Source organism: Rosa chinensis, chromosome 3 (assembly GCF_002994745.2).
Source record: "Rosa chinensis cultivar Old Blush chromosome 3, RchiOBHm-V2, whole genome shotgun sequence".
Taxonomy (NCBI): domain Eukaryota; kingdom Viridiplantae; phylum Streptophyta; class Magnoliopsida; order Rosales; family Rosaceae; genus Rosa; species Rosa chinensis.
This window is the reverse complement of record NC_037090.1, coordinates 38721873-38746139: the sequence shown is the minus strand read 5'-3', so window position 1 is coordinate 38746139 and position 24267 is coordinate 38721873. Positions and strand designations below refer to the sequence as shown.

The 24267-nt window shown below is 35.9% G+C and overlaps 1 protein-coding gene and 1 long non-coding RNA gene across 3 annotated transcripts; one reads left to right on the top strand and one right to left on the bottom strand.

Moving 5' to 3' along the window:
* Window positions 1-11596: 11596 nt before the first annotated feature.
* Window positions 11597-13139, bottom strand: LOC112192326. Of its 2 annotated transcripts, none has more exons than XR_002933488.2 (2): window positions 12860-13139; window positions 11597-11783 (listed from the first exon to the last, which is right to left on the bottom strand). It is a non-coding gene; the product is annotated as an uncharacterized LOC112192326 (long non-coding RNA). The 2 variants fall into 2 exon arrangements; XR_005807929.1 differs by having other exon boundaries at window positions 11597-11827; window positions 12860-12999.
* Window positions 13140-13165: 26 nt separating this feature from the next.
* Window positions 13166-18827, top strand: LOC112192323 (aldehyde dehydrogenase family 2 member C4). The gene is made up of 10 exons (XM_024331985.2): window positions 13166-13289; window positions 13435-13609; window positions 13867-14009; window positions 16499-16882; window positions 17137-17226; window positions 17338-17511; window positions 17614-17751; window positions 17999-18136; window positions 18243-18304; window positions 18403-18827. The coding sequence occupies exons 2-10, from the start codon at window positions 13495-13497 to the stop codon at window positions 18674-18676; spliced, it is 1518 nt and encodes a 505-aa protein (XP_024187753.1). The 5' UTR covers window positions 13166-13289; window positions 13435-13494; the 3' UTR covers window positions 18677-18827.
* Window positions 18828-24267: the final 5440 nt, after the last annotated feature.

Genomic DNA, 24267 nt, shown 5'->3' with positions numbered 1-24267 from the left:
GAGTACCAGTCTTGCAAATGGGCATCGTGGCCTCCATGTCTCCAAAGCAAAGAGACCTAAGTAAACCCAGTCAATTCAAATCAAACAAAGAACAATATCAGTGTCACTAACAATCACAAACAAGTAAATTCTTAGATCCTGAACAAAATCTTTCAGAGACTCTAAAAAGAAATAAAAATCAAAAGAGACGGAGAGAGAGCAGGAAGAACCAGGAATCTGCAAACCCAGAAACAAATAACAAAGTGTGGAGGCTGGTTGGACCAATTGGGGTTCCACTAATTAGATCCAATTCCTAACGAGTAATCACACAGTTCTTTTAGCATCAAAAAAAAAAAAAAAAGTTCCCAAAGAAAAAACCCCAATCTAAAGAGGCATTCCATTTCCAGTTGGAGCCTTAATCACACAAACACAATAATCTAATTATTCAGTAAATTTCAGTGCTATGCGCCATAAGAATTGTAAAAATTTATGACAAAATTACTTTCGATTCTCAATTTCAAAGCAAACCAGCAAAGTTTAAGTAAAATACCAGTAAATTTGAAGGCCAAGTCGGAAATGCAAGCCACCACGGGTTCCGATATCTCTATGCCGCTTCTCTTCACTGCTTGGAGAACTAGAATTGAAAACTGAGAAGAAGAAAAAACCAGAAACGAAATCAAAAGCCGTTGAATTAGTGAATGTGAAGATTTTAGTACCTTCGGCATCGGTGATAGAGATGGTGGAGAGTCTGAATCGATCTCTGAGAACCTGGCTCACTGAGTCGTCTTCTTCTCTCTCCATTTTCCTCTCTTTCTTCTGATTCTCTTCTTCTCTGACCTTGACCCGGTTTCGCTGTCGGATCCGGATTCCGGTCGCTTCCTGCCTCCGGCGCATTTCCTCTCCCGCCACTCCGCCTTCTGTTTCTTCCTCACATCCTCGCTCTCTAGAAGCTGGTACATGATCTCCGGCAGGTCCTTGAAGTAACCGAACTCGGAGAAGGACGCGAGGTTGTAGGCGAGTTTTGGGGTGGTGCTTGTGGAGCCAAAACGCCGCCATATGGAAGCCTTCCTTGTCGGACTTTCCAGTTCCAGTCCTTGGGGTTTGGATTCGGGTTCGGGTGGCTGCAGAGTGGTGGTGGTGGGTGAGGGTTTGTGGAGCTCGGGAGGACCAAGAAGACTGGGAGGAGTCATGGCTCGATTTGTGTGAGCTAGCTAGCTGTGAAACTAGAGATGGAGAGAGGACGTACGGAGATCGAGCTTTCCGGCGTGACAGAGAGAAGATGAGAGGAAAGGGGAGAGAGAGAGGTCTACGGCCCGAGCGAGGAAGAAGGAGCAAAAGAGGAAAGGCTAGGTTTACCTTTCCCTTATATGCTGCTCAAACATTTCACCAAAATTTAGTCGAACGGAGGGAAGTGAAATTTGAAAATTTAATCAAGTGTTAAAAGCCAATTCTTGGGCGCCAACATATATATTGAACCCTAAAACTCACACAACATAAACTCAAGTGCATTGTCTGAAAAATAGTGGCACAACAGAAAACTAAAAACTGTTGTGTGAATCAAAATAATCACACAACATCTTTCAGCAGGCATTGACTTAAAAGATATTGGACAACAGACACCTAATAACTGTTGTGTGATTGAAAATAATCAGACAACAGCAAAAATCAACCATTGTATAAATGAAACTTGGACAACATCACATAATAACTGTTGTCTGAATTAATTCATTCAGACAACATAAAAAAATTCAACCATTGTTTGAAATGCTATTGCACAAGAGCCAAGAAAAAACTATTGTTGGATTCGAAAACTTAGACGACAGAATATTTCTTGTTGTCGTCTGATTGTTTCAGACGACAGTTAAAATGTTTGCTGTCGTCTGATATGTGTTGTCTGATTCCAAAATTGGTGTAGTGAGAACTCCAAGATGTTATGCTTCTGCTCAAAAGTGTTGCTTAACATTGTTTTTGTTACGGACTGACATGAATGCAAGTATGGATTGTTTAGGTTTTCTGTATGTTTTTTGTTTTGGTAGCTTAAAGCTTAATAAAACACAGAAAACCTAAAGTTATTTTCTTTACAAATTGAGAACTCACATGAATTTTGTTTTGCTCCTTAGGTAACTCTTACATGAACTTGAACAGTGTCTTGATGCTAACTGGAACCAACTATAGAGCTTGGCTAGATTAAGTAGAGAACTATATGGGAATGCATGAAAACATAGACTATTGCTTTACTGAGGATAAGCCTGCAGAGTTGAATGAAAAGAGCACCAAGAAAGAAACTGATCTTTACAAGAAGTGGCATAGATCCAATAGAATGGCTAAGAACCTCATTCGTACCTCCATGTCTAAAACTGTCAAGGGAAGTATAGAGGAGCTTGAGCTAGCATCAGATTTTTTGGGACTCATAGGTGTTAAGTTTAAAGAAAGTGAAAAAGCAGATGCAGCTAGGCTAACCAAGGAGTTTCATGATTTGAAGTACATGGGTTCAGGGGGAGTTAGAGAGCATATTATGAAGATGATCAATATAAATGGTAGACTCAGGGAGCTCTTGATGGGGGTTAGGGATGAGCAGGTAGTGCATTATGTACTACATTCCTTGCCTAACAGTTTTAGTCATCTTAGGACCAGTTACAACTCTCAAAAGGGAAACTGGACTCTAGATGAACTTATATCCATCAGTATGGATGAGGAAGCTAGGATCAAGGAAGAAAAAGAACCTGCTACGGCCATAAACCTCATAGAAAAGCCTAAAAGGAAAAAGCCCCAGAACAAGTTGAAGCCTATCAAAGCCATAACTAAGAGTTCAACAGCTGCAGTGGTCAAGGAAAACAGGCCATTTAGGTTCAAGTGCTACTTTTGCAGAAGAGTAGGACACATGAAAAAGGACTGCACTGGCTATAAAAATTGGTTAGCCAAAAAGGGTAAGATTTTTTCTAATACAGTTTTTTTCTTTAGAAATTAATCTTATAAATGTTGAACCACAGTCTTGGTGAATAGATTCAGGCTCAATCACCTATTCATATTACTAATTCTTTGCAGAGATTCTCAAGGAGGAGAATCCCAAAAAGTGATGAAGTGAACCTGTGTGTAGGCAATGGCATGAGAGTGGCAGTCAAGGCTATTGGAACCTTAAAGCTCGATTTAGGATTAGGAAAATTGTTAGTTTTGGACAATGTTTTTTATGTACCTTCCATGAGAAGGAATTTGGTTTCTGTTTCTGTTTTAGTAAAATATGGTTGTAGACTTGTTATGGATAGTAATGGAATTCTTATTTCTAAAAATTCTGTTCAAATTGGTTCTGGTGTTATTATGAATGATTATTTACAGTTAAATTGTTCAATGGCTCAACAAGAAATTTTACTTGTTGAAAATAACACAAACAGTACTAGCATTTTAACAGGTGTTAAAAGAACCAAACTAAATGAAAAGTCTGCATTTTTATGGCATAGAAGACTCGGCCATGTTTCAAAAGAGAGACTGAAAATTTTGGTGAAAAACAACATCCTAAATGAACTTGATTTTTCTTATCTAACAGACTGTGTTGAATGCTTTAAGGGAAAAATAACTAATACTAGAAAGAAGACTGCATATAGAAGCCAAAACTTACTAGAACTCATACACACTGATATATGTGGTCCATTTAGGCATCAAACTATATGTGGGAATGTGTATTTCATCACATTCATTAATGATTTTTCTAGATACAGTTATGTTTATCTACTTTCAGAAAAGCACAAGCATTGAAAGCTTTTCAAATCTTTAAGTCTGAGGTAGAAAATCAACTAGAAAAGAAAATCAAAACAGTAAGATCAAATAGAGGTGGTGAGTTCTATGGCAAGTACACTGAATCCGGCCAACAAAAGGGTCCATTTGCCTTGTTTTTGCAAGACATTGGAATTAAAACTCAATATACAACACCCCATAACCCACAACAAAATGGTGTTGCAGAGAGAAAGAATAGGACTCTTTTGAACTTGGTTAGATGTATGATGTGTACAATTGGTTTGCCTAAATTTCTGTGGGGTGAGGCTTTAAAAACTGCAAATTATATTTGCAACAGGACACCTAGAAAAGCTATAGAAAAGACTGCTTTTGAGCTTTGGTGTGGCAGGAAACCTAGTCTTCATCACTGCCATGTTTGGGGATGTCATGCAGAAGCTAGGATTTATAATCCAAGCTTGAATAAACTTGACCCCAAAACTGTTAGTTGCTACTTTATAGGTTATCCAGATAAATCTAAAGGCTATAAATTAATATTCTGCTCATCATTCACCTAGAATTTTTGAAACACATCAAGTAAAGTTTCAAAGTGAAAAAGTTCACAATACAAACCTTGAGGATTTAACCTCAGATTTTGAGGAAATTGTGTCAGATGAGAATATAAGTGTAGCATTGCCTTTAGAACAAGATGTAACTGATCAAGTCACTGGTCGAGTAGCTGTATCTGGTCAAGTAACTGGTCAAGTAACTGGTCAAGTACCTGTAACTGGTCAAGTAACTGACCAAGTAACTGATCAAGTACCTGTAACTGGTCAAGTAACTGATCAAGTACCTGTAGCTCAACCTAATCCTGAACATCCTCAGCCTAGAAGATCACAGAGAGCAAGACAACCAACTTAGGGGGGGGGGAACAGAGTGACTACATTGTTTATCTACAAGAAGCAGAAATTGAAATGGACTGTGCAGAGAACAATGATCCAACTACATTTAATCAGGCCATTGAAAGTAGTGAATTTCATTAATGGCAGCTAGCAATGGAAGCAGAAATTAATTCCATGAGTCAAAATGCAGTTTGGGAATTAGTTGAACCTGACCCCAACCAAAAGCCTATAGGTTGTAAATGGGTTTTCAAAACCAAAAGAGATGCAAATGGCAATGTAGAGAGACATAAAGCAAGATTAGTTGCCAAGGGTTTTACACAGAAGGAGGGCATTGACTTTACTGAGACTTTTTCTCCAGTTTCTACAAAAGACTCGTTTAGGATAATCATGGCTTTAGTGGCTCATTTTGATATGGAGCTGCACCAGATGGATGTTAAAACAACCTTCTTGAATGGTGAACTAGATGAAGTGATTTATATGAGGTAGCCAGAAGGATTTGTACAAGCTGGAAGTGAAAATTTAGTGTGTAAGTTAAAAAAATCAATTTATGGCCTAAAACAAGCTCATTTTGATTATTTGATTTCTGCTTTTGGATTTACAGAAAACCTTGTTGATGAGTGTGTTTATTTGAAGATAGTTGGGAACAATTTTATTTTCCTAGTTCTCTATTTGGATGATATACTCTTGGCTAGTAGTAACTTAAAATTGCTCAAAGACACTAAGAATTTAAATTCAAAGAATTTTGACATGAAAGACTTAGGAGAAGCATCCTATGTACTAGGTCTTGAGATTAAAAGAGATAGGGCACAGAGACTACTTGGTTTGTCTCAACAGAATTATGTTACCAAAATTTTAAAGAGATTTGGTATGGAGAAGTGTGCAGCTGGAGAAGTTCCCATGTCCAAAGGAGATAAGTTAACCAAGAAGCAAAATCACAAAAATGATGTTGAGAAGGAGAATATGGAGTCAAAGCCTTATGCTAAACTTGTAGGAAGTCTCATGTATGCACAAGTCTGCACTAGGCCAGACTTGACTTTTGCAGTAGGGATTTTATCAAGATTTCAATCCAATCCAGGCCATGAGCATTGGGTAGCTGAGAAGAAAGTGTTGAGATACCTGCAGAAAACTAAAAGTCACATGCTAGTTTATAGACAAGTGGATGATCTGAAACTTGTTGGATTTTCAGATTCTGATTTTGCAGGGAATTATCCAGACTCCAAGAAGTCGACTTGTGGATATGTGTTCATGCTTGCAGGAGGTGCTATTGCTTGGAAGACCATGAAACAAACACTTGTTTTAACCTCCACCATGCAAGCTGAATTTATTGCAGTGTATGAGACTGTGTGTGAAGGACTTTGGATCAGGAATTTTTTGATGCAGACCAAAGTGTTAAGTCACATTGTGGCTGGCACACTTGTGATTTATTGTGACAATGAGGCTGCATTTTTCTTTAGCAAGAATAGTAAAACATCAGATAATTCTAAACACATTGATCTAAAGTATTACAGTGTTAGAGAAAGAGTAAAGCATGATGAAATAGTTGTTTTGAGCATTGACACAAATTCACAGCTAGCAGATCCTTTCACCAAGGCATTGTCAGTGGCTGCATTCTAGAAGCATACAGCAAGCATTGGAATTTTAGCTAAGTTAGATGCTTAGGTTCAGTAGAGAGTTAGTCCAGTTGGAGCAATTTAAATTTCTAAGGTTTTTGAGTTCTTGTATTTTTAGTTGTGATCTTTTAGTTTTGTTTATCACAACTTGTTTGTAATGACAGATTTTATTATTAATAAATTTTAAGGTATTTTCATATTTTGGTTATTGCTGCAGCTTTTATTAAATGTTCTGAAAATTGTCGATTTTGTACTTAAAGTTATACTTGCTATCATATGGCTTGAATCATGTATTGCATGATGTTAAGGTTCAAGCAATAATTTTAAGCCATCAGTGTCCAGTAAATTTTGCTTGAGTTTCTGGTTTTAGAAACATAAAGTAGGACCTAATATATGTTTACTTGTTGATACACATTAACATATATTGTATCACTTGTGGTTTGACATATGTGGATTGCAGGAGCTTATGTTGTGGTTTTGAAACTCTGCATTTTTGTTAAAATGTATACTGTTTCTTGCTCTGCATAAGTAACTGTGATCTGACCATGTTGGAATGGAATTCTGGTTTGAATTGTTGTCTGGCGCGCGCACTTCAGTAAGTTAAATAGATTATGGCATTTTCTGGTGCAAGTTATCAAGGTTAATATATGTCAGTCCAAGGGGGAGATTGTTAGAATCAAATATGGACTTGTCACACATTAACATTAAGTATATTGATAATTAGCTAAATGTCAAATCTAGTTTAACATGGACACAAACTCAAATCAATACTTGTAACTTAATGAAAGAGTGTATCAATTCATTAAGGTAAGTAATCCAGTTCTCGGTCTGCAAGAAAGATTACAATGAAGTGTTACATTAGGAATCTAACTAGGAAACCTAATCCGATAAGGAATGATTTAATGGGAAGCTTCTTGAGGTTTTAAGTCTCCTATATATATGGATGAATTGGTCCCTATTGCCTCGACGATTATTGCATTAGTTCTGTCCATTGAGAAGCAAGGTTGGTAAGCAACAGAAGGCTATATTCTAAGTGATCGTTGTTGTGCAGTTGTAGAGATGGAATCCATGCCAGTAATTGCTGAAGGTAAGTCTTGATCCTTTTATGATTATTGTCGAGTTGATGTGCATATGTTGTGAGCATGTATATGGTTTTACATGATGGTGATAGTTGTGTGCAAGTCATTTTTGTTCCTTTCTGAACTGAGCATGAAGTGCTGTGTAGATACGAAGCTGCAGAAATGTGGAACATTGTCAGGATATGGTTCATGGATATTACAACTTACTAAACCAAGGCGGTAAGGTCAAAGAACTAACTTTTATTCACCTTCACATCGAAAAGCACCTCCTGCAATAAAGATAAGTAAATAGAGTTACAACTGAGAACAAACTCAACAAATGCATAAATTTCAGAGAATATAGAATGATGGATCCAGCTCCTATCGTAGAAGGGGATACCTTTAAGTTGGGCATTCAATGATTAAATCACCAACATGTAGAGAACTTAATGAGACAGAATAAAATACATGGAAACATAGGAAGATATGCCTATGCACAGGGAAGAAATATTGCTTGTTAACTAATATAACCAAATTTAAGGAAAGATCAATTCCAAATCTTGAAAACAAAGTATAAAAATGAATCCTTACTTTTCTATATTGCATCCCTTTCTCAATATCAACAGTGATGAATTATCCTTCTCTCTCAATCCCTCTGAGAGTCTTACATTGTTTGCATACCTAAAGAGCATAATAGATCGTAGCATAAGTAAATGCTAACATGACAGACAAAACATTTGCTCCATGAAGAAGAGGTGACATTCTTATGAAAACATATTCTTTTTTTTCTTTTTTTTCAAAGGCAACTTGCTGCCAAGAATGGAAAAACATATTTTCTAATATTGTCATCTCTCCAACCACTACCATGTACTCCTATGATTTTAAGTAAAACATGTTCAGACAAGGCTGATGTGCATCGTCATTCTAATGTAGAATGGTTGGCGAGAGGAATCGAAGAACAGTTAGATCGTGCAAAAGGAGGAAAACCCAAGTTACTATTGCAACTTTTGTATTCGGTGTCCGATTCGAGCGTGCCATAGCTTTCTGAAAAGGGAATCGCGCCAGGAACAAAACTGGTAGCTGTGCCACGATGTGTGGGCTTTTTTGGGGTCGTTTAGGACCTCAAAACTGCAATTTACTGTTTTTCAGACTTTTCGGTTTCCTAGTTTGTTTTGGATTTGTTTTATTTTTACCTGTGGGCTTTAGGGTTTCATTGTTAGTCGCCCTAGGGTTTCTTTTCTCATATATAAGCAGCCTTAAGCAGCTACAGAACCTATCCATTATCTTTTTATCAATCAAATAGAGAATTTTCTCTTTTATCTCTGGTGGACTCCATAACACTTTGTTTAGGTTTATTGCTTGTAAACCCAGGTTATTGTTCCGACTGCGTCACATTCACTGATTTAGAGGCTTAGCTCTTCCCTATCTATGCTTAACTTATGACCCATTATTTGGACACTTGAGATGCAGCAAGTAAATTTGCAGCATATGATAACATGTGCACGTTGCAAGTGAGGAATCTCATGTTCAAATTGTGTAAACGATTCTAAATATGGGATTCTGGAAGCCATCGGATTGAGAGATGGATAGCCAAAGATGACTCTTAGCTTCAATATAGAGGTCGTCCAATGTTATAACTACATCATCAACCTTGATGATTTTCCGCAGAGCGTCTACAACCGAGAAAGCTAGAATATATACAATAGAAAATTATATATAAGTGTCAATTTGAGACTTATATTAGTCATAAGGCCACGTAAATTTTTTTTGTACACATAAGGCCACTTTAGGGCCCAAAACCATTAGCTCATTTTTATGTTATACCTATTTTACCCTCAGCTGTCTCTTTCTTTCTCTACCATTTATCATTTAAGTTTCATTATCAATTAACCATTATCTCTCTCTCTCTCTCTCTCTCTCTCTCTCTCTCTCTCTCTCTCTCTCTCTCTCTCTCTCTCTCTCTCTCTCTCTCTCTCTTGTACGCAGACGAAGACGAACCTCTCTCTAGATCGCTGTAGAAGTTCTCTCTCAAAATCGCAGACGAAGCTCTCTCTCTCATCGAATCGATCTTAGCGTTCTCTCTCTCATCGAATCGATCTTAGCGTTCTCTCTCTCATCGAATCGATCTCAGCGTTCTCTCTCTCTACACTCTGTAGTCCGTGAATTGCACAGTCTCTAATCAATTATTGAGGTTTGATTCTATCTCTCTACATTCTATTTAGCTTGATTTATACTTTGATTTTCATCATTATGATTTCATTTTTATTTTCATTCTATCTCAGCTTTCTCTCTTTGCACTCTGTTTAGCTTGATTTGTAGTTCAACTTTCATTTTTGTTTTGCTAAACCTAAATCATGCATAGTTTATAGTTAAAGAAGCTGATTGTGATATAGAAAAATGTACAGAGAAAGTTACTTATGCAGTGTGTAATTGTTACTGATATAGTTAAGGAATGCAACTAGCACACTAAAATAATTCTACGCCTACTGTTTTTTTATACATTCTTTGTTTTTTCTCTTGCCTTTTTATTCATATCAAAACTAGAAGCTAATTGATAGAGTTATAGGTTCACGGTGCAGCGACACGCTGCTTTCTATTGATTCTTGTCATATATATCTTTGTTCTTCCATTATTTTTTCATTGTTGATTGGATTCAGTAGCTTTATATAATTGTTATAGTGACATTACCTTATTATGATAGTAGTTTTTTTCTTCTATTCTATTAACTTTACCTTACTGTGACTTTACCCCACTTGTGTTTGTTTTCTGTTTTCATTCATATCAAAACTAGAAGCTTATTGATAGAGTGATAGGTTTGCAGTGCAGCGGCACGTTGTTGTCTTCATTCTTCGTTATAATACCAATCTTTATATCATGTCTTTGTTTTCCTGTTATTTTTTCCTTTTTGATTACATTTTGTAGCTTTGTATAACTATTATAGTGACTTTACCTTACTGTGATAGTAGCTTTCTTCTCTTCCGCTAGTACTCTTTCAATATGATTCCAGTAGGTTTTGTGTTTTCATTGATATTGAAAATAGAAGCTGATTGTTCTTTCTCTAATGTGAAATTGCAGTAACTTAGCCATGGATGCAAAACCTTATCTGAGGTGCACATATATGTCCGAGATAATCATGTTCTTTCTTGATATGAAGCATACGTTCGATGATATTGTGAGGGAGGTTTTATGAAGATGCGGCGAGTTCAACTTCTGTGGTGAAGCCTCCATTGGTTAAGAGGTCATTTGGCCGACCCAAATCTGTTCGAATGAAGTATATTGCGGTGCCACAATGAGGCTTATCAAGTGTGGTCGGTGTGGTGAGTTTGGGCTCCACAACAAGATAACGTGTATTGCACCAACAGTAGTACATGAACAGATGGTGTATCTTTTTACAACATTAAGATTAGCTTTTTACAATATTAAGAGTAGCTTTTGATAACATTTGGAGTATCTTTTACTATATCATCATTTTTTTTTACATTGAGTATAGCTTTCACTTATAGTGGCAACTATACATGAACAAATGGAGTATCTTTTTACAGCATTAAGAGTAGTTTTTGATAACATTTGTAGTAGCTTTTATAGAATGAGGAGTTCCTTTTACTGATGATGTAATAACTTTTACTATATTGGCATCTTTCAACATTTAGAATAGCTTTTGCAATAGTTTTTTAGATTGATGTTGAACTTTGCTGTTTAACTTTGTCATAATTCCGATAGTTTCAATTTGTTGAGAATCTATTGGATGTTGAAACTTTTAAGTTCATTACATTTCTACAATTTCTGCTTTACTCTTTTTTGTTATGTTTTTAAGTTGCACAACATCGAACGCAAATGGGCTAAACCTATTGTAACTTCAAAACAAACCGGGAAATGGACATTTGTGTCAAATAAAAAATTTAAAGCTAAAAATAACAAAATGCACATTAATTTCCATCCAATATCAAAGTTGAAAATTAAACATAAAGCTACTGTTAACAGTTCATAAAGCCACTTTCAATATTTCAAAATACTACTGTCACCCCCACATCATTTTCCATCAAATATCAAATTTGGAAATCAAACAAACATAAAGCTAATGTCCAGACATGAAAAATCTACTTTGATAGACTAAAAAACCTACTGTCACCACTGCATAAAACTATTGTTTCAATTATCATCTAATGCCTCTTGCCTCTCCTTGTTCTTTTACTGGCATACATGAACTCCTTGTCTTGACCAACATTCATTTTTTCTTCTTGATTCGATCGACCATTGAATTTCTCTTTACAACTTGCTTCTTCCCTTTCTTCATCTCTTCAATTGGTTCCTCTTCAAGGTCTTCTTCTTCATTAGCAGTAGCTTTTTTTTTTACCCTTTTGCTTCTTGTTGCTTGTCCTTTTGTTTCCTCTTTTTCAGAAGCTCTGCCTTTTTTAGATTTTCTTGCTACTGTGTGCTTCTATCTTCTTGTCCTCACTATGGGTTCTTCTTCTACGTCTTCATCATCGTCTCCATCACTATCACCATCTTCACCATTATCCCCTTCTCCACTGTGGAAGCCACTGTTAAGGAATATGAAAGCTACCGTCGAAGACTAGAAAAGATATTCACAAAAACTATAAAAAAGCTACAGTGGAAGACTACAAAAGCTACTTCAACATGTTAAGATACAAAACCTACCACCAAAGAAAACAAAAGCCAATACCAAGTATTTTAAAGCTACATCCAGTTAATAGGAATGATACTGTCAAATAACAAAAAGTTACTGTAATAAATATGTAAAGCTACTAACAAATAACCATAAAGCTATTGAGACAGAACTATAAAGCTCTTGCTAAATATGCAAGCTGGTAAGCCAAGTTGCTGTTAAAGACAAGCTATTGTCAAGCATCATGAAACATACTACCAAACACCCTAAAAGTTACTGCATGCCTAAAAAAATCTCAAATCTACTTCCAAACATTCTAAAAGATACTCCAAAGCAATTTGCAAGAATCAAGAATATATTTACATACAAGTACTACAAAATATTGCAAGTTTTTAATCGAAGACTAGAAAAGCTACTGTCAAGCAAAACAATCGCTACTGCAAAAGACTATGAAACCTACTATAGCAACCAACATAAAATCTACTACCATAAATTATGAATGTTATTGCTAAGAAACACAAAAGTTATTGTCAAACAAAACATATGTACTCCTAGGGAAACAAAAGTACCTGCTAATTAGCCTAATTTGTTTAAAAGCTACTGCGAGGAAATACGAAAACTATTGACAAATACAACAAAAGCTACTGCTAACCAAAGAAACAATTATTGTTAACCAGAGAGAAAGCAATTGCCAACCAACCAAAAACCTACTCTCAACCCCAGAGAGAGCCACTATCTACCAATACATAATCTACTCCTAACCAACAAAACAACTACTGCAACAACAGTAATACAAACCAAGCACCTACATTCATTAACAAAATAATTATTCTTGAAATCAAAATAGAAAGCTACTCCAAAGCATCAAAACAATATAAAAGCTACTATAATAGTACTGAAACCCTAAAATTTGATCAAAAATTAAAAGCTACTGCAAGGCAATTGGCTATTGTGAGAGTTGAAAGAATAGATTCTTACTTCGTTGAATTGATTGGAAAATTGAGTTATAGCTCCGGATTCCTTCTCTTCAAATTATGCCCACTGCTTGAAATGCCAGATTCCACCGTGTTGAGACTAAGCCCCAACGAGAGTGCCGTGACGGAAGAAAGTGCAGGCGAAGAGAGAGAGAGAGAGAGAGAGAGAGAGAGAGGTTTTATGAATGAAGAAAATATTTAGTGGCCCTTAAGCTAAAATAACACCTTAAAATGAACTTACATGTAATTAACCCAAATAAATTAAGACGGGAAATTTTGAAGATGTCTTGGTTAACCATATACCAAAGCTTTTCATTCAATTTATATACGAAAGTTTTTGCTTCATTAATAGGTACCGGCGGTGCCCTCTTCAATAATTCAGCGAGACGGAGGGTCAGCTCCTGGACCAGCGAGTGCAAGATTTGTTTTGTTAGGTCATATTTCTGCTCGTTTTGTTTCGTTTTGGTTCTGGTAAATTTTAGTTTTACTACATTTCACCTTTTTTGGTCTTGTTGACTAACCTCTCTAAGTTAACCTTTTGCCTTTTGCCTTTTGCCTTTTGCCTCTCTATATAAACAGCTTCATGCTACACGAAACCAAGCAAGACCAAGTCTCTTGACAAAGAAACAGAGATCGATAATGGGTGGCCAAAGTAGTGGAAGCTCTGCATGTTCCGAGGAGTCTTTTGTGAAGATGCCAACGATAAAGTTCACCAAGCTCTTCATCAATGGAGAATTCATCGATTCCGTTTCTGGTACGGATGTTCTTCCTTGATTATTAACATGTCTCACAAGTCATCACAAGCTACTGCATGCTAGCTAGCTTCTTGATGATGTTTAGTTTCTATATCGTTCAGAGATCCAAATTAACTTTCTCAAACATTTATTAATTTTAGCTACCAATTCTTGATGCATGTCATTTTTCACATGTCATCATCTGAGACTTCCGACAGTACAACATACACTTCATCTATGCATTCTGATTTATATATTGATGTTTTCCTTTTGCAAGGAAAAACATTCGAGACGATAGATCCAAGAACAGGGGAGGTGATAACCAGAGTGGCAGAAGGAGATAAGGAAGACGTGGATTTGGCCGTGAAAGCTGCACGCGCCGCCTTTGACCATGGCCCCTGGCCTCGCTTACCCGGCGCTGTAAATATATATCTTACTCCACTTTGTTCTTCGGTGTTACTGTTCCGTCCTTAATTTGTCATGGTCCATGACTCCGATCCTCATTTTTCATATCTATGTTTGATCGGCCATTTTTGTTTGGGGCATTTCATTTTACACATAAATTTCATTACACCTATTAGATTAAATCTATTCATAATTTTTTTTTTAATATACACCCAAATCTGTTGATTAGGTTGATTACATAAATAAATTTTCATTAATTGACATAAAAAATAAAACATGTTTTTGTCAAAAATTACTAAATATGCCACAAGCTCTAAATAAATACTCTTGATGAACTAGACCTTTGATTGAAGCTCTCGTAATCAATACCTAGTTCGAGGTTTATATCTGATTTTCTCTATATTGTGGTCTGTTTTTTCTATATAAAAGGTATGTTATCTATTTCATATAAACACTTGAATGGAAAGCAGACATATGCTAACAACATATTATACAGTTGTTCTATTTGTAAGGTATGTATGCTATTTCCAATTACAATCTAAAAGTTTTATCTAAAAAAGGTACCTGATCATTAGAATACTTTTTTTTTTCTAGATAATTTGATTTCAGATATGTATCTAACATATAGGAGGTTTAGTTTTTTTTTCTATATATTCGATTACAGTCTAAATGTTGATAGTTTTTGTATAACACCTTTGTATTAGAATTTATTATTATTTTTTTGTATCATACCTCTTTTTGTTAGGTTTTCTATTATATTATACCTATGATTGTATATATAAACAAAAGTATTATACCTATGATTGTGGTATACATCATTGTGTGTTGATCTCTATTAAGCTTGAACATTTCTTCTATTTAAGCCCTAGCTACACATACATATTTAGTAGGTACATTAGACATGTATTACTTGAGAGAATGTAAAAGGGTAAATTAGACATATATGAAAATAAGAAAAAATATTGATTATATGCATACACTCTATATGGAAGGTTTATTAATGTGACTTGGGTGTAAATTAAAAGAAAAGTATGTATTGGTTTTTTATAATAAAAGGTTAACTTTTTTAGTTTTATATCTAATTTTCTCTTTTTGTCTTCTACCATGTTTTCTTGAATCTTGACTATCCTTTACGAAGACAAAATGAACCACTGTATAAAGAGATTACTCAGCTAGGTGGTCTAGCTTCTTCGTTTTCATCTTCATCGATAAGAGGAGATTATTTTCTGGTCCCAATTATTTCCATTAGTCAACTAATGATAATGGGTCATATGACAGTGATCTGACCATAGGCGGTCAAACCGATAGTGGTTTTAGCGGCCAGATTTAGAGGGAGACCTTGTGGCTAGCATTAGTGCCGGACGCAGCTGAGACTCAGTGAGGGCCACTGCCCCCAGTCATTTTCTTGATTTGGTTTGATTTGCTTCATAGTTTTTACATAATGGAACTGTTTCAGCAAGGCTGCCCCCATTGAAAAGCAATACAAGTCTCCACAGACTCTACTTCTAGAGCAATACAAGATCTTTTATATGTATTATTAGTAAAAAACTGTGTCGCTTGCCCACAAACATAAAAGAAATGGGTAGAAAATTCTTATCTAGTTCTTATAGATGTATTGTTAATACATGTGCTTTGCGGGTTGTTGATTGACATTCTCTTCTTCTTGTTTTCTCTGATATATAACTAGAGTTGTATTAGTTGATAATTGTAAAATACATTTTTGTTTTCCTTCTTTCTTTCTCACAGAAAAATTTATGAATTAGAATTTTTTTCCCTTCACCGTTCGAAGTTGTGAAAGTATTAATAACAAATATTAACCTAGCTCCTTCGTTGAGATTCATTCTATTTCTTTCAAAAAAATTTCGCCCCCATATAAATATAATCCTGCATCCGCCACTGGATAGCATTATGATTTGTAAACATGGTATATATTAAACGCATAGCAGCCTGGATTAATCGTGGCAAAAGCTATTACTGAAGTGTTTTTTTTTCGATGACAAGCTATTACTGAAGTTGACTTAATAAACGAGGTCCCAAAAACAAATAATAGATCAGGTCCATATATAGTGTGAAAATTTAAAAGTAAGACTTTCTATTTTTAATTAGTTGCTTGTGTCATACGTAGTATGTACAACTACGTTCATTAGTTTAATTAGAAAAGAAAACGTTCAATTTCAAGCTATGTATCTTATGTTCCTATATTTAGCAGACCAAATAAAATCTTATCTGGTTTGTTTTATAATTTAGTACCGACCATTGTTCTTCTGGTCAACTATATGATTTTTTTTTTCATTTTACCATTTGACGAGTCCTTGATAATTTCTCTAGTCCTTTCCTGGACCACAACTAAATTAGTGAATGAAAATCATGCATGGTTATAATGACCGAGTACCATAGCGAAAAATTGTCATCTAAGTATTAATTAAGTTTAGCTTTTAATTACTTTACTTTAGCGTGAATAATTAAGAGTCTGAAATTGATACAATGCCTTGAATTTTGTTCAGGAGAGGGGAGCGATTATGTTGAAGTTCGCAGACTTGATTGATGAACACACCGAAGAACTAGCCAAGTTGGATACAGTTGATGCTGGGAAGTTGTTCAGTTTTGGCAAAGCCGTAGACATACCTCAGGTAGCACAAACTCTACGTTACTATGCTGGTGCAGCTGATAAAATTCACGGAGAGGTGCTTAAAATGTCGCGCGAGTTTCAAGCTTATACATTACTTGAACCCATTGGAGTTGTCGGACACATCATTCCATGGAATTTTCCCAGCACCCTGTTATTTGCTAAGATTGCTCCTTCCTTGGCAGCTGGTTGTACAATGGTTGTCAAACCTGCTGAGCAATCACCTCTTTCGGCTCTGTATTATGCTCATCTAGCTAAGTTGGTAAGCTTGGAAAATCCTTTTCATAGTTGCTTAAAATGTTATATGTGTTGACCAGAAAGTTGATATGTTATGTTATCCAGCCTATGGACATGTTGCGTTGTCATTCTGACAATTTTGATCATTGAGTATGTGAAATCTCCATTTGAATGTACTGCATAGCACGCATAAATATTTAAGAGGGGAATTAGCTTGTATGTATACGTACATTAATATTGCTAGTGGTAACTTTGGCTAATTGTGAGTTATTTATGAAGGCTGGTGTTCCTGATGGAGTGCTCAATGTCATCACTGGGTATGGAGAGACTGCTGGTGCTGCCATCACCCATCATATGGACATTGACAAAGTACAATCTTGCCAGCTCTTTTCCTAGAAGCTTTGGTCATTAAACTTTCAGGATAGTTTAATAGCTTACTGTAATACATACTGATACTTGGTTAATTTCGTAACATTTTAGGTCAGTTTTACTGGTTCCTCAGAGGTTGGCCGTGAAGTAATGCAGGCTGCAGCAAAGAGTAATTTAAAAGAAGTTTCACTTGAACTAGGGGGCAAGTCACCCCTATTGATTTTTGATGATGCTGATGTAGACATGGCTGCTGACCTTGCTCTCCTGGGGATTCTCTTCAACAAAGTCAGATTTTGTGATTTCTAGTTTTCATAATTTTCAGACTCAGGAGTTTCATTGATAGCTCTATATGTAGCAGGGCTAACTTTGGGTCATTCACATTTTTAGGGAGAAATTTGCGTGGCAAGTTCCCGTGTTTTTGTTCAAGAAGGGATTTATGATGAACTTGTCAAGAAGTTGACAGAGAAGGCAAAAGATTGGGTTGTTGGAGATCCTTTTGATCCTAATGTTCGTCAAGGACCCCAGGTAACACAGGCGTAATTGAAACGAGTAAATGATGATGATCATACTGCCTTGTAGGATTTTTTCTCAATATATATATATATATACCCGATCACAGGCGGACGTCCGCACTATCGCTAAAGTGCGGACGTTGACGCTGCAGCAGCTTTCAGGTGGCATTGGCGATGCAGGGCTTGCCATTCGTAAAGTTATACAAATGATATAATATAATCTATAATTTTGGATCCATGACATTCAATTAAAATTACAGGTAGATAAAACGCAGTATGAGAAAATCTTGACCTACATTGAGCATGGCAAAAGACAAGGAGCAACTTTGTTAACAGGGGGCAAGCCTGTGGGGAAGAAGGGATATTTCATTGAGCCAACAGTATTCACTGATGTCAAGGTATACTTTCATGTTTCGTCTTCAGATAAAAAATTTTGATATGGTTAATGTTAATTTTATTGAATCTTGCATGTTCATTTCATTAATGTTATAACAACTTCCTCAGGATGACATGCTTATAGCGACGGATGAAATATTCGGACCTGTCATGTCGCTAATGAAGTTCAAGTAAGGACAACCGTGATTCCTATTCTTCCATTTAGCTCTTCTGATCGATAATCACAAAATAGATATAAGTTTGCTTACAACTACGGGCAATTTTGCAGGACAATTGAGGAGGGAATAGAGAGAGCCAACAAAACCAAATATGGCCTAGCAGCCGGCATTGTAACCAAGAACATCGATGTGGCCAACACCGTCTCAAGATCTATCCGCGCGGGCACTATATGGATCAACTGCTACTTTGCCTTCGGCAACGATGTCCCTTTTGGAGGATACAAGATAAGTGGCTTTGGAAAAGACTATGGTATGCAGGGCCTCCACAAGTATCTGCATACTAAATCTGTGGTCACTCCCATTTATAAATCTCCCTGGCTCTGAATCCAATACCAAAATAATGTTAGCAGCACTGCAAGTGCAGAATAAATTATTGAGTTGAAGTTCTTTATTTATGTGGGAAATGTCAAAAACATTGTATATGTATATCATCTATTTGCATGTGTTTCCTCATCTGTTGTTGTTGCAATATACAAGAAGCCTCTGTTTTATTTAAAATCTACAAATGAAACGCTACAACTGGTAATTTCTAATACAACACCACTATTCAGTTGAAGAGAATGACCATTGTTCGCAACTGCATCTGCCACAAAATTTGCTTCACGTACTACATGTCGGAAACAAACTCGCACGAACTTGGGTGCCATCCAATGAATATCATCTACCAACACAGCATCACCTTAATACGCCAAGGAATACTAATATTTCCTTTAATACTGTCAATTAAGACTTTTGAGTCACTCTCAACTTGGATATGAGAGTAAGACACCATGCTTGTCTAACACCTCTCTAAGAGCAAGCGTCTCTGCCACTAAAACTGAAGTTCTGCCAACATTTTTGAGGAAGCCAGCAAGGGATTACTAAAGAAAAATATAAAGGATGTGTAAGGAAATTATACCTCCACTTCGATCTTCATTGCTCAAGTGCTTCTGTACAATTTCTATTATTTGATTAGCATGTGAGCACAACTCTTCCTGCACTTTGAATGTTTTCAATCAGACACCTCAACTCATTGAACTTTCTTCTTCAGCATGCTCTTGGAAAAAGGATACTTTTCCATCTACTGCAGGAAATATGACCCTGTCCTCGGCAATACTGAAATAAGTAAATAAGTAACATTCAAATGAAAAATAAAGGAAATAAGAAATATACTACTCTACCATAACTATTGTTAACAGTCAGTCCTATTTAGATGAAATTATTTCAAAGCAAGAATTTTCTTTTGTTCTGAAACACTTCTCTCCTAGCCTTTCTCTGCAAGCCTAGGTAGGTAGTTTAACAATTGAAGTCTCCATTTCTCATTCCCCTCCAGATCTCTCTCCCCCTTTTCAATATATACATCTCTCTGTTTCCCTTTCTGGCTTTCTCACTAATCTCTTGAATATCTACAACATTCATGCTATATGCCTTATTGTTGCAAACCCCAGTCTAAATTCATTAAGGGTCAGACAGGTATTCATTTCACTAATTCGGTTTCACATGTTATATGAGGCCTATTGAACCAAGAGTTCCCAGATTACATGTAAATTCAAAGGTTGAATTAATGATCAGTTCCCCTTCTTAATCAATGTATCATACAGTAGCACATTTGCAGGAACTCTGATAATGTGACCCAAAAATGAACACCAGATACTCCATACTAACCAACACTTCCTGCAGGGATCTCAGTAGAAGTTTTAGTCACAATGAGAGCAGGTGGAATGCAGAAAGAGTGCGGTGATAGAAATAGGCATACAAATCGGTACGTACAATATCAGCAATATCAGTCTGTAAAAATCAATTAAAAAAGGGGTTATTAGCAATGTCTATTGTCCTATTCAAATGCTAAAAAAAGTTTCAGAGAGGCTAAGCTCACCATGGCTTTCTTCAGAAACGTACTCCTGTAGGTGAAGAGATATTTGAAATTATTGCACCAATTAAGCCAAGCCAGTTGAATGACAACTCAGTGAGTGATGCCATTGACGTAATGCATAATGTTCTGATGATTAACATATATACCCAGATTAGAAAAAAGATAGTGTGAATAAATTTTGCATTATTCTAAAAGAAGATAATTTACAATTTTGGTAATTGAAGCATGCATATTTCAACTAAACAGGAAAACAAAACTGCAGTCACTTAGTTTCAAACTGAAAATCTGTTGCACTAATTTCTCAACTAAATACATATTCTTCAAGATATCCACATTTCTAAAAGACCTGCTGAATAAAAGCTCATAAAATTATCCTGAGCACCTTAAGAACACCTGTGTCAAGCGAAACAATAAGTTAGTCAGAGAAAACTGAAAATCCACACCAGTTCACACTGGTAAGCACGGCAAATGAAGCTTACACTTTTCACGAATATCATTACACATAATATTGGTGCGAATTATTCCAGGATGAAGAAAATTAGCAGTTATCTCAACCATTTCTTCCTTTTCAGTTGATGTTTCAAAAATAAGTTGCCTCAACTAAGAAGTTCAGAATTGAGATCATTTCTAAATCTAGAGGCACTTGATGACTACCTTGAGGTGCCTTGTAAGCTCATCATTAGTGTGCAGTATATTATCAAGCTTGGATTCTGCATAAGCAATTGTTGTATTTGTAAATTAGCAAGTAAAACACATTTTAATTTATAATCTTAACCAAAGCCTAAAGACGATTCATCAAAGACATGCTGTCATGCATAGTGTTACCTTGATTCGTCATTAATACTATCAAAATGAATTCCTTTGCAGTGTATATATGTATGGCTAAGTGATGATACAATAATAATTCTCCCCTCTATGCCGCTTTCTCCAACAAAAGATATGTGAGAAGAAAATGGCCTGCATATTGCAATTGGATGGTTCAAGTAACAAATGTATAGATTCATAATAGCAGCTTCTAGAAAACAACCTTGCAAAAATTTGTAGGTAACAGACCGAAATTGTTAGTTGCTAAATCGAGTTCTATGTTGTCTTGAGACAACTTGAATTTATCTTCCATAACCCCTGCAATTAGGGGTCATCATGGGCAGGCCCTAGCCTAAATTTTAGGGCTTAGGGTAGGACCGGACTAGGCCTAGTCAAAGTCAACAAAATTTAGGGCCGGGTAGGGTAGGGCCGAGGCTTAAATATACTAACCCTTACTTGCCCGAAAAGCCCGAGTCACTAGGGCCAAAAGGGCCGGGTCGGACCGGCCTTCCAAATAGGGCCGAAATGGGCCTAAAAGGGCTTTAATTTGTTTAACAAAAAGAAATATATTATTCTTTTTTCCTTAAAATGTGGCTCCATGGTCATATAGGCAATATAAAACTCATTGTTTTTTGTTGATCATATTTAATATATATATATATATATATATATATATATTGAGATTAACTTATAAGTTATAACATTTATAAATATTAGTTAATGAGATTATATTTAATTAACTATCTCTCTAAATCTCTAAATTAATTTTTATTTAACAAAGGAAACAAGAATTAAAGAAATAAAGCTTAGGAAATCAATTACCAAAAAAGAGATAAGTTGTATGCTACAGAAAAAAGAGAAATTTATTTTTAAAATAGAAAAAATAGAAAATATTAGGGCTTAAACGGGCGGGCCTAGAGGGCCGGGCCGGGCTTGGCCCTAACGGGCTCAAACGGGTAGGGCCGAAGGGCCGGGCCAGGTTTCAATTGCATGGCCCTTACCCTACCCTATTTGCAAGGTTTTAAGTTTCTCCGAAACTGCCGAAATTTCCGTAAATTTGAAGTACCGAAATGAAATTCATATGCTATATCATTTCCGTTAGGAGTTTCCCGAAATTTACCGAAATTTTCCGTACATTTCCGCGAAATTCTAAATTTCCGAAATATCTACACACAGAAAATATATTTAAAAATTCAAACCGAAATTTTGTCCGAAATTTCTCTGAAATTTCTGTTAAATTCATATTTCACAGTTTTCGACTTTTAGCTGACAAAATATGAAATTTTGATTTTTTTTTTTTTTTTTTCAATCCTCCTTCATAACACAGAAGCTCTCTTTCTATCATCCACCATATAATTATTAATTAACAAGGTATGTTGAAGGCTTTACTGTTCTTTTTACTAGTATTTTCTTAGTGCGTGGGAGGATGGAGGAAGTATCTTGGTTTCTATGGCTTTTTGACCACCATGACCATAATGATGTCTTTTAACTTTTTCGTAGGCTTGGAGTTCAGTTTTCTCACAACAAAGTTTGAATGAGGCCATAGTACCTCTTTGCTTTTATCTGCTACCAAAGCACTCATGCTCCAAGTCTCCAACCACATCATGATTCTATTTGCAATCATGGCTGGATACACCCAAAAACCCATCAAGTCATGTTTGTTCACACTTCACACAGTACTTCACAATAATTCTAAATCTACCTATATGGCTATATCTATCACTCTCTCGTCTCTCCTATAACTTCTGATCACTAAATTCACAAAGCAAGCCGTAAACAAAATAGAGAAAGCAAAGACTGTGAAGAATTGGAAGAGATGCGAGCTGGAGCAGAGAAAAAGAGTTGAAGACTCAATACAATAACAAGCTTGGTTGATTTTAAGCTCTACAAGGTATGTTGAAATTTATATATATTGTTGGTTGCATGATTTATATATACGAAAAGGTAATTATATTTTAAATTGTTCCCTTGTTATGAGATTTATTATTTATGAAAATGTCTAGTAATCATGTTTTTGTAATTTATGAAACTATTTAGTATCACTCAGTAGATAAAATATTGTAGTCAGCACTCAGTAGATAATTTAATGGATGTAGGAAGTTAGAAACAATCAAAGATATTAATCTTATTTAGTGCCTACCTATATTCCATACATAAATTGTCAAGATGTGTTCTTCAATTAGTTTCAATAGATAACTACAATATGAATACAAATTAAGATAATAATCTTAAACGTAATGAGAACACTTTAGTAGAAATAATTTGTTCATAAATTTTAGTTTGTTTTTTGTAGTTGTCTAGTTTTTTACATAATGGCAAGTTCTGACCCTGTGGGGAGCAAAAAAGACCCAACTTGGAATTATGCTTTTCCATATCAAGGCCAAACTAAAGGTACAGTATGCAAGTTTTGTAATACGGTCATAAAGAGTGGTGGTATCACTCGATTTAAGTTCCACTTGACTGGATTAGATCCTGCCAAGAACACACGAGTTTGTGATAAGGTGCCACCAGAAGTTCAAAAATTAGTAAAAGAATGGATGAGGAGAAAATGTACTGCAAAATATCAAAAGGATTCAATAATCCGTGATACTCGAGAAGAATTGCGATCAGGGTTATCACAACAATTGAACTCTGAAGATGAAGATGAAGGTTTTGTAGGTCAGCATGATGTAGATCCCCGTGATTATAAAGCTGCTATGAGAGCATCAAGACAATCAGAATGGGAAAGGGAGCAAGGTATAAGTAGAGGTGTTTCAGGGCCTGGAGGGACAAGTCGAAGCCAACCAAAATTTGATAGATCAAAAAGTGTACGACAAGAGCATGGAGACCAACCTCAAGCTTCATTCCCACACTCACTCTATAAATCCAATGCTGCAAAACAAAAGAGCATCATTGACTCCATGTCAATGGGAAGCCTCAAGGAGAAGCTTGGTCGAGTATGTGGGAAGTTTTTCATATATACCAATGTCCCTGCGTACAAAGCGGAATCTCATGAGTACAAAAACATGATAATTGGAGCACAAGAGTGTCCAAATGTTCCTCCGCCAAGTTCGTTTCAGATAATGAACAAATATTTGGCCATGGAACATAAGGAAATAACTGAATATATAAATAGCCAAAGAAAAATGTGGAAAACATATGGCTGCACCATAATGGCTGATGGGTGGTCCGGTCCAACAAGAATGCAAGTTATCAACTTCATGGTTTACTGTAAGGGTAAGACTGTGTTTTTGAAGTCTGTCAATGCATCAAGTGATAT